This window comes from Heloderma suspectum, chromosome 17 (genome assembly GCF_057233095.1).
Source record: "Heloderma suspectum isolate Gila_16-S chromosome 17, 16-S_ref, whole genome shotgun sequence".
Lineage (NCBI taxonomy): Eukaryota > Metazoa > Chordata > Lepidosauria > Squamata > Helodermatidae > Heloderma > Heloderma suspectum.
In genome coordinates, this window is record NC_139474.1 from 11,934,149 (window position 1) to 11,952,611 (window position 18,463).

General features: G+C 52.1%; 1 protein-coding gene across 1 annotated transcript in view; it reads left to right on the plus strand.

Annotated features, from left to right (window-relative positions):
* The window catches only part of THBS3 (thrombospondin 3), a 41,599-nt gene extending 30,684 nt beyond the window's left edge, over positions 1-10,915 (plus strand). Inside the window, exons 17-23 of the mRNA XM_084824034.1 lie at positions 511-704; positions 2,343-2,521; positions 2,957-3,005; positions 4,455-4,651; positions 6,761-6,933; positions 9,176-9,315; positions 10,064-10,915. Of these exons, the coding sequence (XP_084680160.1) occupies positions 511-704; positions 2,343-2,521; positions 2,957-3,005; positions 4,455-4,651; positions 6,761-6,933; positions 9,176-9,315; positions 10,064-10,119 (988 nt within the window). The 3' untranslated portion in view covers positions 10,120-10,915. The remainder of the gene's footprint in view (positions 1-510; positions 705-2,342; positions 2,522-2,956; positions 3,006-4,454; positions 4,652-6,760; positions 6,934-9,175; positions 9,316-10,063) is intronic.
* The last annotated feature ends 7,548 nt before the right edge of the window (positions 10,916-18,463 follow it).

The window sequence follows — 18,463 nt, forward strand, 5'->3', positions numbered from 1 at the left end:
CTTTTATAGATGTATAATTTTATATGAGGATGTATATTTGTATGATTTATCTGATGTACAATGGTGGACATGCAAGTGTATAAACATTATGTACTGTCTTTTTAGATTACCCTGAAGAAGGACTTGAGGGTCCAAAACACATCGGAGTTGTATTTCATTCTTTCATTGCATTACACATTCTTTTTTCTACCCCTTTGCCCTTGGCTTTTTTGGCAGTTCTTAAGGGGTTTCCCTTTGGCTTTGGATGCCTGCAGGGCTGCCATGTGGCAGAAGGGGGCACAGACACGTTCTCTGTTGCCCCAGTGGGCAGGACTTCCTCAGCCACCTTTTGGGTCCTGAGATCTAGCAGCACGTTCGAACATATATGCAAGGCCATGAGGTCTAGAACTTCGCTAGAAACAAGCAAAAGCTGGCATTCTCCAAGAAGCTCCTCTCTTACTCCCACAAACACCCACGACTGATGGGATGGCTCCTTGTAAAATTTTGCTGCTTTCTCCTTGTCCTGACCAGTGATGGTGACGGCCACCAGGACACAAAAGACAACTGCGCAGAGATCCCCAACAGCTCGCAGCTGGATTCGGATAATGACGGCCTGGGAGATGAGTGCGACAATGACGACGACAACGATGGGATCCCAGACTACGTGCCCCCTGGCCCGGACAACTGCCGCCTCGTTGCCAACCCCAACCAGAAGGATTCAGATGGTGAGAGTTACTGTGACTGGCACCAAATTCTAATCCATCTGGAACTCTTTCCCAAACAAACAGACCCTGATATATGAATATCCTATGATGGACCATCTCCTCCCATACAAGCCTCACGTGCTCAGGTCAGTTTCAGAGGTCTAGCTGCCAGGGCCCATCGAGACTACTGGGTCCAGTTCTGGGCAGCACACTTTAAGGAGAAGACAGACTAACCTGGTACCTAATGGAGGAGATGACAACTCTCTAGCAGAGATAGTGCCTATTGCTTTATCGGTTCTTGTAGATGTCCTTGGGAGGAGGAAGTAATTGGGGAGGAAGTGATGGGGACAAGAACGTAAGAGCCCTGCTGGATCAGACCAAGGGTCCATCTAGTCCAGAATTCTGCTCACACAGTGTCAACCAGTTGCCCAAAGGAAACCCACAAGCAGGACACGAGTGCAACAGCACCCTCCTGCCCATGTTCCCCAGCAACTGGTGTACACAGACACACTGCCTCTGATACTGGAGGTAGCACATAGCCATCAGGACTAGTAGCCACTGATAGCCTTCTCCTCCATGAATTTGTCTGATCCCCCTTTTAAAGCCGTCCAAATTGGTGGCCATCACTACATCTTGTGGAAGGGAGTTCCACAGTTTAACTCTGCACTATGTGAAGAAGTCCTTCCTTTTATCTATCCTGAATCTCTCACCAATCAGCTTCATGGGATGAGCCCGCTGGGTTCTAGTATTTTGAGAGAGGGAGAAAAATGTCTCCCTCTCCACTTTCTCCACACCAGGCATCATTTTGTACACCTCTATCATGTCTCCCCTCACTTGCCTTTTCTCCAAGTGAAACAATCCCAGATGTTGTAACCTTTCCTCATAGGAGAGTCACTCCAGCCCCTTGATCCATAGTGGATGCCACTACTGAAGTAGTTGTGGGCAGGAGGAGATACAGCATTCTTGGTGGTGGTGCCAACAGGCCAGTAAAGAAGATGTGCAGGCAAACTATTCGTGTCTCTCTAGCATTCCATCCCCTGTCCTCAGGGCATTTCACATTCTGTACCCGCTGAGCTCCCTGCATCCTCACTGGACCGTTTTTGGGGAGTTCCCTCCCCCAAAAGACATTTTCCCCTAAAGATTTTCTGTACTCCTGCACACTTCAGGGTTCCCCCCGCATGTGCGGATCCTTCCCTTTTGTACATGGGTGATGTTGCATTGGGAACACCGGGGGATGCAGGACCTTAGTCCTGGGGGTCAAATCCAGCCCGCCCAGGGTCCTGATTTAGCCCTCTGGGGCTCCTTCCCCCAACTACAAATGTGGGTGTTTTCCCAGCTTTTGCATGTGTCACCCATTCTAAAAGGCTGAAATGCCTCTCCTAAAGCTTAGTTCCTGTCAGCAAGAGCTTTAAGCTAAAATTGGCTGGAATTTTTGCCCCTCCCCCCTTGCCTTCAGCCCTGCTCACAAATGAAATGCGGCCTCCGAGAGCTTCTTTAAAACTGGACCTGGCCCTCGGGCTGAAAGAGGTTCTGCACCCCTGGGCTCTGTAAGCAACAACTCGCTCCCCACGTCCACACCGAAGATGGAGGTGTACATGGGTTCGTCCTTCTCACACATTTTGGTGGATGGGGCTTTCTGAGGCTTACCTTCCCATGCAGGCAACGGTGTGGGCGACGCGTGCGAGGAGGACTTTGACAATGACACCGTGGCCGACCCATTCGACGTATGCCCGGAGAGCTCCGAGGTGACGTTGACCGACTTCCGAGCGTACCAGACGGTCATCCTGGATCCTGAAGGCGACGCTCAGATCGATCCCAACTGGGTGGTTCTCAATCAGGTACAGCGGGGGATGCTGGAAGATTACACAGGGCTCAGAAACAGGGCTGCGTGAATGTGGCAGGGATTTATCATCCTGGGGGAGGGCAACCCACGGCTTGTACAGGGGAATTAGCAGGTGGAGACTATGGGTGGAGCTGTGGCTCAGTGGCAGAGCCCCTGCTGTTCATGCAGAAGTTCCCAGGTTCGATCCCCGGCATCTCCAGGTATCACAGGAATACAATCCTGCCTGAATCCCTGGAGAGCCAGTACTGGGCTATGTGGATCCATGGACTGGCTCGGTATAAGGCAGCTTCCTCTGTTCTTATGACGTACGAGGATTTCGTTCATGCTGGCAAATAGTGTGGACATGTTCCGTTTGCAAACCCGAACACGACTAGGAACGCAATTCTTGGGGAACGTTTGCGATTTTTTCTCTCCCCACCTACCCCACCAGGGCATGGAAATCGTACAGACAATGAACAGCGACCCAGGCTTGGCTGTGGGTAAGAGAAATTTAAAGACGCGCTTCTTTTAGAATTACACATGCATAGATGACAACATGCAAGCTCCTTGACACGTTCACCCAAAGTGAACAGCTGCTGCATGATGGGACGGCAGGGGAGGGGGGGAAGAGGGACCAGATGAATGGGGCTTTCTCCCATATGGGGGCATAGTTACTTTATGTATTTAAAGAATTTGTACCCCACTGTTCAGTCCAAAAGCCTCCCGTAATGGCTTACGTGCAATCAGTAGAACAAGACAGTCCCTGCCTGCGGGCTTGCAATTTTTAAAAAAGTCACGACATGCAAGGAAAAGGGATGGGGAGGGAAGAGGGGAAAAAATTAAGTAGTCTTTCAGCAGGCATGGTGGAATGGTCCTGCTTCCCCTTCTCATCCTCCCCTGTCTCTGCCCTTAGTTACACTACGGCTGCAGTCCTCTACCCCAGTGGTAGGCAACTTGGTGCCTTCCACATATTTTGGACTAAAACTCCCACAATCCCCAATGGCATGAAGCACCCATCGGGGATTCTCTGCTGGCTGGGGCATATGGGAGTTGTAGTCCAAAACATCTGGAGGGCACCAGGTTGCCTGCCCCAGCTCTACCCACTTACCTGGGAGCAAGCCCCGCTGGACTTGGGCCAACAAAACTTTGGAGCTCTGGTGTCAAAGGTAGTTTCACCGTGGCCGCTTCCCCCGAGAAGCCTCCGGGAATTTTTGCAAGGGCACCAAGGACCCTTTGCGGGCGGCCCCCTTGCTCCTCCCCAGCGCCATGTTTTCTGGGGGTCCGCGGCCCGCAGCTTTGAAGCATATTGCAAAAGGGGCATATATATTTCTATCTAAAATTATCTCTGGGCTGCTTTTAAGGTTGGAACCCTCTCAAGGCAGCGGACAAGATAAAAACCACACAAAGTGGATACAATTTAAAACCCATAAAAATGTTTTTCAATAAAATCCATAAAAGCAGAGATTGCCAGTTAAAATAATTAAAAACTAAGAGTGCAATCCTATGCATGTTTAGACAGAAAGATGTCCTACAGCTCCCAGCATTCCCCAGCCAGCTATGCTGGCTGGGGAATGCTGGGAGTTGTAGGACTTTTTTTCTGTCTAAACACGCATAGGGCTGTGTCCTAAACTTACCAATAAAACCCAACAGCCCCAGCTTAAGGGAAGGCCAGCAAACACAGGTGGGTCTTCAGAGCTTTCCTGAAGCCCTGCAAAGAAGGGGCCTGAAGAACTCCTGACAGAAGCAAATTCCAGAGGTGTAGAGCCACCCTGGAGAAGGCCCTCTCACCAGCCTAGTCACCCTTGCCAGTGGGCAGCTGAGAAGCACCTCTGTTGATGACCTCAAACTGTGGGCAGGCTACATTTGTAGCTCAGACATTTTCCCGCCCGCCCGTCCCCTTCCCCTTGGCTCCGCCTGACTCCCTAACTCACTCTGGCTCTGTGGGGCAGGGTACACGGCATTCAATGGGGTGGACTTCGAGGGCACCTTCCACGTCAACACCATCACCGACGACGACTACGCCGGCTTCATCTTTGCCTACCAGGACAGCGCCAGCTTCTATGTGGTCATGTGGAAACAAACGGAGCAGACGTACTGGCAGGCTACGCCGTTCCGAGCCATGGCAGAGCCGGGCCTGCAGCTCAAGGTCAGTCATCTTCCCCTGAGAGAAGCCTTGAGTCAGACCTCAAGGGTTATCCAGCCCATCCCCCTGTCGACGCGGAAATCTGCTGCTGCAGCCGCAGTACCTTTAGCCCCAGTGACAGCTGGCTTCAGGATGTCAGGGGTTCCCTTTCCAGCCAATATTTTTTTATTTAAAAAAAAAATATTTAAATTTTTATCTCTGAGGAGCGAGATAAAAACCCTTTTTTTATTTAAAGGGTTTTTATCTCGCTCCTCAGCCAAAAAAGGCTCCCGGAGCATAAACTCCCGGATTATACAGTTTATGTATAATCCATAAAACAAGACCATCCCTGCCTGCAAACTTACATTCTAAAAAAGGTGTGACATACAAGGAAATAGGGATGAGGAGGGAAGAGGAAAATAAATAAGCCTGTCCAAGCAGGGCTAGCAGAAGGACCCCGCTTCTTCGCTCATCTCCCTCTGTGATGCTGGCTGAAACGGCTGCTAGTGGTGACAGCTGAGGGAGGATCAGCATCCACCATGGAGGCAGCCTTCAGCCAAGAAGTCACCTGGGCACTGTCTCTGTAGTGGGCTGGCACACAGTCTGAGGAAGCTCTCCAGAGCCACATGGCATGGGGGGAGCCGCTCTCCTTTTGCACGGTGCCAGGCTTCCTATAGCATGCACCTGATCTGCCAAAGCCCTCTCCCCCAGCACGACTAGGGTGGCTACTGACACACGGCCAAAGAGGAGCGAAAAGGCATTTTGAAAGTCCATTTAAAAAGCACGGGGGGGGGGGCATTTGCACAAAATGCGCATGTGCTGTTTGATATGCGTAGATGCAGATTTAGAAATACTTGCCATTGTTTAAATAAAAACAGAATGCATCTCACCTGAGGAAGACCGTGACCAGGTGATCTGTGTACCTGCCTGCTCTATCCGCTGTCCAAGTACCGCTGGCTGTGGATGTGCAGCTCAGAGGCCCTGCTCTGCTCCCCCTTCTTAGTTCTTTATCTTTAAACCGGACTTGGACCGGGCAGAGGATGCCTTCAAATAGAGGACCATCCTCTCTTCAGTAGGACACCCTATCCACAACTCTCTCATGCTGTTCCCACCCATTAGCCATTAATGGCTAAATCAAGCCTCTCCCTATCGAGAGGCAAAGAACAGCAACTAGCCAAGTGGCTTTTCAGGATTTCGGGGCCTCTTCCTGCCTAACGTAGCCTAGCCCAGGAGTCCAGAGGTGGTTGACTACAATTCCCATCAGCCCCAGCCAGCATGGCCAATGGGCAGGGACCTTGGGTCTTCCTTACACATTCCCCTGCAAGAGAAACATAGATCAAGAGGGGAGGGGAGGGAAAGACCCACCACCTGCAATGCGTTTAGGTGGAGCTTTTGACTCCTGGCCAGCCCAGCACTTTATATACAGGAGCCATAGCCCCAGCCCTGCCCACTAGGAAGTCAGGAGGTGGCCAAGGATCTTCTGGGTCCTAGCTTCCCCTGTTGATCCTTCCCCATGGGACAAGTAGCCCAAACATCCAACACAACATTGACTTATTCAGAATTTTCCACAAATGAGTTAAACGTACAGGGCCGACGTCAGGGGTCGGCATGGTTGGGCACTTGCTGAGGGCCCACACTATAGCAGGGGCCTGCTAATGAGAGCCCCCTGGAGTTGCTCCTCCTCTTCCCCGGTGCAAGCGGCTTGTTCCCCTGCCTCTCGCTCCGGCCCAGACGATGGAGGTGGGGAGAAGGAGGAGCAGAGATGCCGCAGCCTGCTTGCTCCCTGGCTCTCTGCCTGCCAAGCAAGCAAGCGGGAGCCAGGATGAGAGAGAGGCGGAGCAGCAGCAGCTGGTGACGATGGCAGTGAGAGGGTAGGTTCACTGAGGGAGGGGGCCCATGGAGGGATCTTGCCAAGGGCCCCCCCCTCCAAAGTGGAGCCACGCTATAAAAGCACAAATTTGTTTTGCCCCCCCAAATGGGGTGGGGAGGAGAAAGTCCGAAATTACCCTTGGTTCACGAGCCGATTCAAGCATTTCCTTCCCAGAACATACCGCAACGCTTCAGCGTTTGGAGGCGTGCAGATAAAAACGTTGCATTTTCTCTGGGTTCCCTCCCATCTCTCCTTACTGGCAGGCGGTGAAGTCCAGCACGGGCCCAGGCGAATACCTGCGCAACGCCCTGTGGCACACAGGCCACACACCTGACCACGTGCGGCTGCTCTGGAAGGACCCGCGCAATGTGGGGTGGAATGACAAAACGTCTTACCGCTGGCGTCTCTTACACCGGCCCCAGGTGGGCTATATCAGGTAAGAAGCAGGATTGTGGAGGAGCCTGCTTGGGATCATGTCCTCGTAAGCCCCCAACACCGCCTTGCTATTCGAACTCTTCAGCTGTGGCAGAGTGCCATTCCCCCCCTTTCCAGGATCTCTGTCCTCAGGCCTGTAGCCAGAAATCATCTGGTGAGGCAGCTCCCAGGGTAAACGGAAGACTGTGTGTGGTGTAGCCGTGGCACATACGTGCTTGCAGGTAGGAGATGACGGGAAGGAGTTTTCTCTCCCTGAAACCCTGGAGAGCTGCTCTCCATCAATGCCAACAGTACTGGGCTAGATGGGCAGATTGAGTCTGACCCAGTGAATAAAGCAGCTCCCTATATTCCTCTGCGAGGGAAGGCGGGACTCAGTGCAGAACAAGCAGTGCAACTAAATACAGGAAGCCAAATGTGTTTGGAAGTATTCCACTCTGTGTGCGCGCGCGTGCATGCGTGCGTATAAAGTACAGCCATCTCCAATCTGGCATCCTCCAGATATTTTGGACTTCAACTCCCTTCAGCCCCAGCCAGCATGGTCAACAGCCAGGAATGCTGGGAGTTGTAGTCCAAAACATCTTGAGGGCCCCAGGTTGGGGAAAGCTGGCCTAAGGTTTGTCAGTGGTCATAGCACCCATGCACTCACAGGCAGAAACACGGGAAGGTGGGAGTAGGGGTTGGATCTCTTACGAATTTGCAAGCAGAAGGACTAGACACTTGTTTCTTTCATTTTGTTCGTTTAGTTCCATTGTTTTAAATCAGTTGCCGTATTTTAAATCTCTGCATTGCTGTTAGGTTTTATTCTGGTTTTACTTTTATACTGTAGTTTTAAACGTTTACATTTTATATTGCATTTTGGAGCTGGGGAATGCTGGGAGTTGTAGGACTTTTTTCTTTCTAAATATGCATAGGATTGCACCTTAAAAGGCCTCTCATGCCCTGCTTTGGGATCGTGCAGTTTGGCTTGCTCGCTAGAGCTGTCTGGGATTGCAAAGGGATGACTTATAGATGGAAAGGGGTAGGGAGGAGAAACGAGATGGCTTCTGGCTTGTGAGATGGGAAACCATCGAGATGGAGTTTGGGGGGCAACTAAAGGGTTTGGGGGTGAAAGCTCTCTGCACCCCTCCACCCGGAGCGTTTCCTATTTAATAACGTGGTCAGCCTTCATGCTGGGTTGACAGTTCTGTGTGTGTGTGGGGGGGACGACTCCTTCCACTGGGAATTTGTGCCCCCCTCCGTCCACTCCCTTCCCAGAGAACCATTCAGTCTGGGCCCCAAGGCCCATTGTCTTGGTTGCCATGGCAACCCAGTGCCCGTGGAATGCTTTGGCCCACCACAGGCCTTTTTAAAATGCAAAAAGAAACTGGACAATGGGAGACGGTGATGGTGGTGGTGATGGTAGGGGGTGAGTGTGTGGAGAATAGGGCCAGGAGTGGGGTAGGAGGAGGAGGAACGAGGCCTGGGAACGCTTTCCCTCTTTCTCAGCAAGACCATGAGAAAAAACAACAACACACATGCTGCCCCCTTTCCCCATCCGGCCCGGACCTCCCCTCCGTGCCTCAAACCAGACTAGGCCTCCTCCTACATCTCCCAGAAGTTACTCAAATCCACCAGCATTTTGACCAGAGGAAAAAAGTGCTCCGTCAGCCTGGGGGAGAGGGGATGTAAACACTGCCTGGTTCTGGCTGTGTGCCTCAGGAGAAATTTTCCTTGACAGAACTGCAAGTCCTGGAGACATCTCATATTTTCTCATCTCTGCTTAGCTAGAAGTACCCAAGATGAGTGTTGGGGAGGCGATGGGCGCCCTGGAGGCCTTCCGAAAAGCATCAGTTCCCCCCAAAGCACACAGCATGCCGTTGGGATTTTGCAACACCCCCAGCTGCAAAAAGTCAAGACTCCTGTCTCCTGCCCATAACCCCAGCCTTCACCAACCTGGTGCCCTCCAGATATTTTGGACCAACTTCCATCAACCCCAGCCAGGATGGCCAATGGTTAGGGATGGTGGGAGTTGTAGTCCCAAACATCTGGAGGGTACCAGGTTGGGGAAAGCTGGCATAGCCCATAATGACACCAGTTCCCCCAAAAACAAACAGCATGCTCTTAGAATTTGGCAACACTCCTTCCCTAAGATCCACTCTTGCCAACCAGGGGCAAAACCTCCCCCAGACATGTGTCTCCTGGCCATAGCGTACCCCGTAATGACATTTCCACACTCCTGGTCTCCTTCTGTCTCCCACTCATAGGGTGCTGCTTTACGAAGGAACCCAGCTGGTGGCCGACTCGGGCGTCATCATCGACACGACGATGCGAGGGGGCCGCTTGGGGGTGTTCTGCTTCTCCCAGGAGAACATCATCTGGTCCAACCTGCAGTATCGTTGCAACGGTGAGCACGTGGCAGTGCATGAACAACACAGGCTGTTTAAGCATAGCTTTGTTAGCCCCAACGAGGCCTGATTGCTTGCATTCACAGAACATATTATGTCGGAGAATTCACCACCATAGCAGGAGGCGGGTGGAGATGGATTGGAAGCAGAGGAAACCCCCCCCCCCCTCAAAAAAGGGAAAGCTAAGTTCTGTTCTGGGGAGAATATAATGATCCTACTTAGACTGCACTTTTAAGAGAGCCAGTGTCATGTAGTGGTTAGAGTTTTGGGCTGGGACTTGGGAGAGCCAGGTTCTGCTCCCCACTCGGCCATAAAGCTCACTCGGTGACAGTCACTGACTCTCGGCCTAGCCTACCTCACAGTGTTGTTGTGAGGATAAAATAGTGAGGAGCTTTTGGGGCTCCTTGGAGGAAAAAGTGGAATATAAATGTAACGAAATAAATAAATACATCCTACAATGCATACCGAGCTGGGAGCAAGTCCCATTGAACTCAAAGGCTTTCACTGCACGGCTCTTAACACTCAGTTCCGGTTCCCCAGGGAGTCTTCGGGGGAATTCAACGATCATGGAGAATTGTCACACAATGATTCCTTGCCGATGGGGTGAGGAAGCCACAGCAGTTGAAGTGGTGTATAAACACCTATAATTTTGTGGCATCAATGAACTCGCAGTGGCCGGACTTTATAGGCTCAGCGTGAAGTTTTGATGTTCTGTTTCTCAAGCTCTCTCTCTTTCTCTCTCGGTAGATACCATCCCTGCAGATTTCGAGCCGTTCCACCGGATTTTACTGGAAGGGGCTTGAATGGGGGTCGTCACAGGGACCTGCCACCCATGCTAAACCAGGACTTCTCTTCACAAAGACTCCTGGTGTCCCACCCCAAGAAAGTGGGCATCATTTCTGTGCCCCCATACACAAACACACACACACAGATACACCATGAACTGGAAAACCTCACCCTGCAGCTTTTTGGAAACACAGTCTCGTCTGTGGGTTCACAAGAATCCTTGACCAAAGGAATCAGCAAAGGATTGTGGGGCAGCGAGGGCACCAGCCAATAGGAGAGGGCTGCTACAGAGCTAATTCCCACTGGTATGCTGCCTCCTCCGGTGTTTCTTCCCGTCCCTTTTGGGAAACATGAATTCGCCCATAAAAGTTCTGGCTGTTTTTCTAACTTCTCAGTCCCTGTGGTTGTTTTGGCTGTGGGTCAGGGGTCTTGAAAGCCTCAGATGGCTGAGGAACATTTCTGATACAAACCCCGTTTTCTAAGCTTCCTGTCCCTGTTCACCCTTGTGGAATATTCTGAATTTTCACCATGCAAGCTTCACCCATTGTGGAGCTGCCAAAGGCTGTTTTGTGCAATAGAAAAGATACTACAGCGGGCCTTGCCTGCTACGTATTAGGGTTTTTTATACTATTTTGACCTTCTCTCTTCCTCCCCGAAAAGGAAAAGTTTAGCGAGAGCTCTCCCAGTTCTCTGTGAGAGATCCCCAGCTCTTCCATCTACCTCAGCTACAATTTCCAGCATTTCCTGGGGAGGGGTGTGTGTATGTGAGGGGTCATTAAACCAGCTGATGTTCATGTCGATAAACCCATGTTCAAAGCTGGTTGCATTCTGCTTTTTAAAAATCTGAATTATCCGCCAAGGCACAGAGGCATTTTTGAGCGTTAAGGAAAGCATTCTAGAGAGAATAATAATTATTCATATTGTTATAATTTATTCTTCCCTCTCTGATGCGGCACACTGTTCCTTCTGGCTGCAGCAACAGAAAGCACGGCCCACGAGGAAGCTTCGCCCCAACAAAACCCAACCTGCTTAAGCAACCGGACACGTGTGCTTTCTCCTGTTCTCTTTTGCCCCCTTCCTCCAACCTTCCAAAGCTGAGTGTGACTCAGTAGCCAACGTTGTGCAAGGGAGGTCTCTTGGCCAGGTATGTCCCCAGCAGGCACCCGTAGGTGAGCCCAAGACAGCGGGAGGCCGGGACAAGTGCAATATTAGCGGGAGAACGAACAACACTGCACTGCGTCCCATCCCTCCTGCTGAACTGGAAACCGGGACGCTTACAGGCCTCTGGCCGAACAGGCCCTCGGAAGTGCTGCATCGTCACTGCTGGGCCCCTCGGCCGGCCCGAATGATGCCACTGGCCCTGCAAAAAGAAGTTCAGAAGTTTTATCACAGGGTTCTTGAACGTCCCCCAGCGCTCTCGTGGAGCACAGAGAGTCCCCGGCCGCCAAGCGGGTCCCCCGAGCGCCAAAGTCACTGCTGGCACTTGGGAGCTGGGAATTTGGTTAAATAATCACCCGCCTGGCCGAGGCACTCGGACGTTGCCGTGGCGACGGGTGTCCCGGCAACGGTCAAGTGAATGCCGCGCTCGCAGGCGGCAAGGAGCTGGGGTGGGTGGGAGAAGCACCCCCCATTCGCTCTAGAGGGCCTGCAGGAGTGCCGTCCACGTAACAGAAGGGGCACCCACGAGGTTCTCGAGCCCCAGGAAGACTTTTCCGCCTCGTTCCAAAACCGGTGCAATCTCCCGGGCGTCATTCGCAAGCCACATAGCCGGCCCACCCCCTTTGCCTCCTGAATTCACGCACATTTGTTAAGCTGGGGTCGCCACCTGTTGCGACGGGGCGGCTCCTCTGCTTTTGAGAGCCACCCCGAGGAAGAGAAATGGGAACGGCAGAAGCTTCTGTGCCCCCTCATCCCTCAGCATGAAAAGGGAACAGGACTCCTGTTCCCTTTTCATGATGAGGGGGCACAGAAGCTTCTGCCGGTGGGGTTGGGGGGAGAAAGTTCGCACCCATGGCAGCCCCCTGTTGGCAAGCATGGGCCACAGGCCGAAAGGGCCCGGCCGGGGCTCCCAGCCCCTCTTCGTAGAAGGGTGGAGTGTCCCCTCTGCCGCCGCTTTCCTCCCAGCACTATATACTTGCCTGTAGAAAGGGAGCCTGGCTTGTGCCCTGGCCTTGGCGAGCTGCGGGTCCCGATGCAGCTTCTTGGGCAGCTCCCTGCAGCTGACACCCGCTCCCCGTGGGTCAGGTGCTCGCCCAGTTCAGGCTCCGGCCGCCGTTGGCTCTCGCAGAACTTCTGTTCGGAAGGCGGCAGCCCCCCCCCCCCGCTCTTCTGGCGCACAATGGAGCTGCCCGGGACGGGAGCACTGGCAACAATGAACATGCTTGGACTCCGAAGCCCATTCAAGCAGCAAAAAGTATCCTCTTAAAAGGGCAACGCTCGAGCTGCAAAGGGCGATGGGGCCGCGCCACACGGGTCGCGCGGAGAGAGGGTTGCGGGGGAAGGAGCAGGGCTGGCTCCAGGCGTGGGGGGGCCCCTTGGGCAAGACGCCCTCAATGCTCCCCCCTCCCCAGGGAGTCTCCCTCCTCAGCGCGGGCTCACCAGCTGCTCCCGCTTCCCCTCCTCGTGGCTCCCGCTTGCGTGCTTGGCAGGCAAGGAGCCAGGGAGCCGGCCCTCCACAGCTGCCTGCCCATGCCCACCCCTGATGCCGCCCTAGGAAGGACAGACGCTCCTCAACCCTGGAAACGGTTCGGATGGAAATCCAACCCTGCATCTCTCCGAGGGTGCCTCTGAGCACATGCAGGCTGCTTTCCCCTTGCTTCCAAGAGGGCCCACGGGAAGGGCCAGGGAAGCCGGGGCCCTGCAAATGTTGTTGGAGTCCAACTCCCATCAGTGTGGCCAGTGGTCAGGGATGATGGGGGCTGTAGTTCGACAAGATCTGGAAAGCCACTGGTTCCCCGCCCCCACCTCTAGGGTCATCGGTTTCCCAAACTTTATTCCAAGGGTAAATTTTTGTTGCGCCAGCCACCCTCGCTGCCTGCTTTTCATTTGTAGTTATTTTTGTTTTTATTTGTTAAATGTGTATCCCGTCTTTTTACCCAAAGACGCTCAAGGCATTTTGCCCTGTTTACTGATACACCGTTTTCTGTTCAAGGAGCTCAAGGTAGCCAATATAGTTCTCTCCTTGCCCCCCCCTTATCATCACAACAACCTTGGGAGGTTGTCTTAAGCTAAGAGATGGGTGGCTGGATGAAGGTTACTCAGTAAGCTTCATGACTGAGAGATTTGATCTCAGATCTCCCAAATCCTTAGTCCAACACTCAAACCTCTAAACCTTCTTCAACCTGGAGCCCTCCAAATGTTCTGGAATTCAACTCCCATCATCCTCAGCCAGCATGGGCAATGGTTAGGAATGCTGGGAGCTGTAGTCCAAAGCTTCAGGAGGGTGCCAGATTGGGGATGGCTACTCTACTCCACCTTGGCTCTCTCTGCAAGGGGAAAACTCCGAAAAGTTCACAAAGGGGGACAAAATTGCACACACATGCGAATTCAAATGAGTTTTTTCTCCCTGCCTAACTCAAATCAACTTGCCGGAACGCAAATCGTATGTATATTTTTCCTAACTGGGATTTTGGTGCTGTGCTCTAGTGGAGCAACCCAGTGCATGTTTACTTAGAAGTAAGCCCCACTGTAGCCCCAGGTAACCGGACACTGGATCGCAGCCTGCATGGCGGATGGTGCTGGTTTTAAAAAACAAATGCAACAGCTATACAAAATACTGAACACAGCAAGTCAGTTTCTAATTATTTACTGCATCCTTATCCAACCTGGTGCCATCCAGATGCTTTGGACTCCAACTCCCATTATCCCCAACCATGCCATTGTGATCCATACCATCTGGAAGGCCCCTGGTTGAGGAACACTGCTTTACCGCCTTAAGGGTCTATAGACAAAGCAATATGGAATTAACTCTGGGAACTCACTGCCACAAGGTGCTCTGATGGGCCACTGGTTTAGAGGATTTTAAAAGAGAACAGGACGAATTCACGGAGGACAAGAGGTCTATCAATTGCTATTAGGCATAAAAGTTGAATGGAGCCTCCATGTGCAGAAGCAGTCTTAACAATGAATACAAGGAACCACAGTGGGAGATGATAATTACCTTAATGTCCTACTTATATATTTAAAGCAGGGGTGTCAAACCTCTTTCAGCCCATTTCAGAGAAGCTCTCGGGGGCAGCATTCCAGCGGTGGGCGGGACCGAAAGCAAAAGGGGTGGGGCCCAAAAAAATCCATCCTATTTTAGATTAAAGCTCTTATTGCCAGTAACTAAGCCTTAGGAGAGGCATTTTAACCTTGGGGGGGGGGGAATGCAAAGCAAGGACACCTCCCACTCCTCAGCCAAAAAGGCTCCTGGAACAGCTTATAGACAGTCAATAAAAACAAGACAGTCTCTGCCCACAGGCTTACAACCCGAAAAGACATGACACAAAAGGGAAAAGGAAACCTGTGGGTTTCCTGGAAGCATCAATCGGAAACAGGACGCTAGACTAATTGGCCCATTGATCCAATATGGCTTTTCTTAACTGTCTTAGGGCACAGTCTTATGCATGGGGAATGCTGGGAGTTGTAGGCCTTTTCTCTGTCTAAACATGCATAGGATTGCACCCTTAATGGATGCCAGCTCAATGAGATGGAAGATACGTTTGCTAAAAACAACACAGTCCCCAAATAAGTGGATGTGAAAACTCAAATGCGTAAAAACTTCGAAATCCAGACGTTTCAGATCAGAATGTCATAAGCCCTTTTCCCATTAATCCGGCCCTGCCAAAATACTCAGCCTCCCCCCCCCCCCGCTTCTTCTTTCCCTTTCCTGCAGTTTAAGATTGCAAGCTCCTTGGGGCAGAGGCGCTGCACAACTCGGTAAAGTGGCATGGTCCTTGGTGGAATAATAAATCAAATTTAAAATGGAAAGACGGGATGGGAATGGGCTAATAAAAGACGCAAATAAATATAATAAGAGCAATACTGACAATAAGAACGGCAGTATTTCTTAGTGGGACTGGCAACCCCTTCAGGTTTCTAGCCAGCCCTCCTAATATATTTGTTCTGTACTTCTGCAAACGTCACTGATTGTATGATATGATCGCAGCCGATGTGACATGTGGTGAACTGTCCTGCCCTCTAGTGTAGGATGGCTGGCAATGCTGGCTCCAGTCCTTTGCGAGCCCTTGGGCAAGACCTCCTCCATGGGCCCCCTCCCTCAGGGAGTCGGCCTTCTCACCGCCACGGTCACCAGCAGCTCTCGCTCCTCCGCCTCCCTCTCATCCTGGCTCCCGCTTGCTTGCTTGGCAGGCAGATTGCCAGGGAGCAAGCAGGCCGCGGCATCTCCTGCTTCTCCTTCTCCCCACCGCCGTTGTCTGGGCTGGAGTGAGAGGTGGGGGAACAAGCAGGTTGCGATGCTTTTCAAGCTTTTCAAGGAGGAGCAACTCCAGGGAGCTCTTGCCAGGGGGCCCCTGCTGGGCTGTGGGCCCTCAGCAAGTGCCCAATCATGCCTACCCTTGATGTGGGGTACCCCGCTACCCAAGTGCCCTGCTGGTTGGAAAGGAGGCAAAGCTAGATTGCTAAACAGAGGTACCATATAGAAGCTGCCTTATACTGAGCCAGAGCACTGGTCCATCTAGCCCAGTACTGTCCACACTGATTGGGAGAAACTCCAGGGGTTCAGGCAGGAGTCTTTCCAGCTCTACCTGGAGATGCCAGGATTGAACCCAGGACTTTCTGCATGCAAAGCAGGCACTCTACCAGCAGCCTCTACTGCGTGTGCATGTGGAGGCTTTGGGATCCAGTGAAATAGTTTTAATTCCCCAATTTCTCCCTCTCGCTGCATTACCAAGGTGCCACATGACAGTCTGGGAAATTCAAGCTTAGAAGGTGCTGCAGCGATGCTGCTGGGAAAAACTAGCCAGTGGGTGGCGGTGCAGCCCCAGGAATGGTGATGCTAAGGGCTAGGGATGTTGGAGAATGGACTCCAGTGAGGCCGGATTCTTTGGAATCCAGCCCCCCGGAGTCCATGGTGGATGGACTACCCCCCCGCCACCCCCCAAAATCCCCCCCGGAACAGGCCTACCTGGCAGGAGCGGAGCCGGCCAGGGAGGATTCCAGGGGGGGAGGGACGGATCGCCTCCCCCCACACCATGGACTGCCAGCTGGAATGGGGTAAGTGTTTCGCACACCTCTGCTAAGGGCAGGAGGAGAGTATTAGGTATATTCTGGGCTTATTGCAGGACGCAGTGAGGATTAACGTGGGAGTCTTTGAATTTCTAAAGCAAGAGGACCAGGAGCTCAAGTACAGAAATCACATGCCCATATTCCAGCCTTCCCCCAACCTGGGGCCCTCCAGATGTGTTGGGCCCCAACTCCCATTATCCCCAGTCAACAGGGCCCATGGCCAGGGGTGATGGGAGCTGCAGTCCAAACATCCAGAGGGCGCCAGCTTGGGGAAGGCTGCCCTAATCAGTCACAGCTCAGATTGGCAGAGGGTTCTTTGTGGGAAGGGAAAAAACACTCTGCATGTGCTCAGAAGCACCCTTGTTCTTTCACCTCTTTCCTTCAGGGCTGGCATTTTAAAAAAACAAACAGGCAGGGACACACCACGCAAACCTGACAGAACGCATGGAAGCCATTAACACATCAGCCACAAAGGTCCCAAACCATCGACGAATAACGATAGGAGAGGGTGTGTAGGTCTCTGTGTTTTGCAAAAAGGACAGATACCAGGGGCCTGTAGCCAGACATTTGGGGATGGGAGTGGGTTAAGGGGATACTAGGAAGATGGGAAGGGGAGCCAAAAGAACGTAAGTGGAGCCCTGCTGGATCAAAGCAAATCTCAGTCCATCAAACCAGCCTGTTCCAGCAGGCAAAGGCAGATAAGACCTGAAACTAGAATGGCCCCAAATTTCGCCCCATGCGAATGTCTGTGGCTGTTTTTCGACGTCCTTCCTTGAGCCGAACAGCCAAGGACTTTTAGAAAAGCACGCGTTTCCCTTAGGCTAGCAACACTTTGTGAGCATCTGCCACTGAGTGAAAGGCACTCTGCATATGCTCAACAAAACACTCGCCCATTATTATGCACGTTCTGGGGCTGAGCCCTGTAAGCATAATTCATCCTTGTTTTCTGGTGAACCTATTTGGATCTCTTGACGGCGCCTGACGGCTGACCGCCTCTTTTTTCTTGTTGTTTGTACCACTGGAAAAAGTTGATTTGGTTTTGTTTTTCCCTAGTCTGGCTTCTTTTTAATGGGGGCTTCCATCAGACCTGTGGCCCAAGACTGTTCAGCCGATAGCCCCCTGCCGGCCTGTCTGATTATTGGGGAATGGAGCTTGCAGGCAGAAAGCTTTCATTTCATCTCTAAAAACGGCTGTCCCACCCTGAGGCTGATCTCAGACTCCAATGAGGTGGAGGAGTTTTTCTCTGGGAAAACCTGTCCGGGGGTGCAGGCCAGCAGTGAGCGAAGCCAGAACCCAAGCCCTCCCCCCATTTCTCTCTCTCACACACACACTCCAGGAGAAGAGTGATTTCTTCCTGGAACACCAGTTTGCTTGGATCCCTCTCCATGCCCTGAAAAAGGGGTCCCTGTTTCTCTCAGGGCACAGAGAGGAAGCAAAGCGAGCTGGCAATCTAGGAAAACATCACACTCTCCCCTGGATCTAGATGGACTAGACTGGGGGACGGGGCTCAAACCTCTCAGCCTGAGGGCCAAATTCCATTTTGGAGAAGTTCTCGGGGGCTGCATTCCAGTGGAGGGCAGAGCCACCAGCAAAAGGGGCAGGGCCAAAACCCCCTAAAACACCAGCATATTTTCACTTAAAGCTCTTACTGCCAGTAAGTAAGCTTAGGAGAGGAGGGTGTGAATCCATCTGGGGAAACCCAGTGTGCCAGAACGAGACCGCAGGAGGGCCGGAATTTGGCCCACAGGCCTGAGTTCCCCATCCCTGCTGTAAACAAAACACTGTTTGTAGGTTATACTGTCTGGGGCCACATGCTAGAAATCCCAGCCAGGGTGTTAATGTTATACGTAACCTCCGATATTTCCCAGATAAAAATAAGGACATGCTCGGGAGACCACTCTCGCCACGCCAAAGATCACAGCTCTTATGCACCCAATGTGCTATCCCACCTGCTGTATTTACTCACTTAGCAATATCCTGTCCTCCCTTGATTTAGAAGCCAAAGAAGTGTTTGTTCTCTGTGTTTTAAAGCTATAATAAAAACCCATAATAGTTTTACCAGAAGTCACCAGCAATTCAAAAACATACCTCCGCATCTTTGCTATGTGTGTGAAAAGGCAGACCATGTACTGC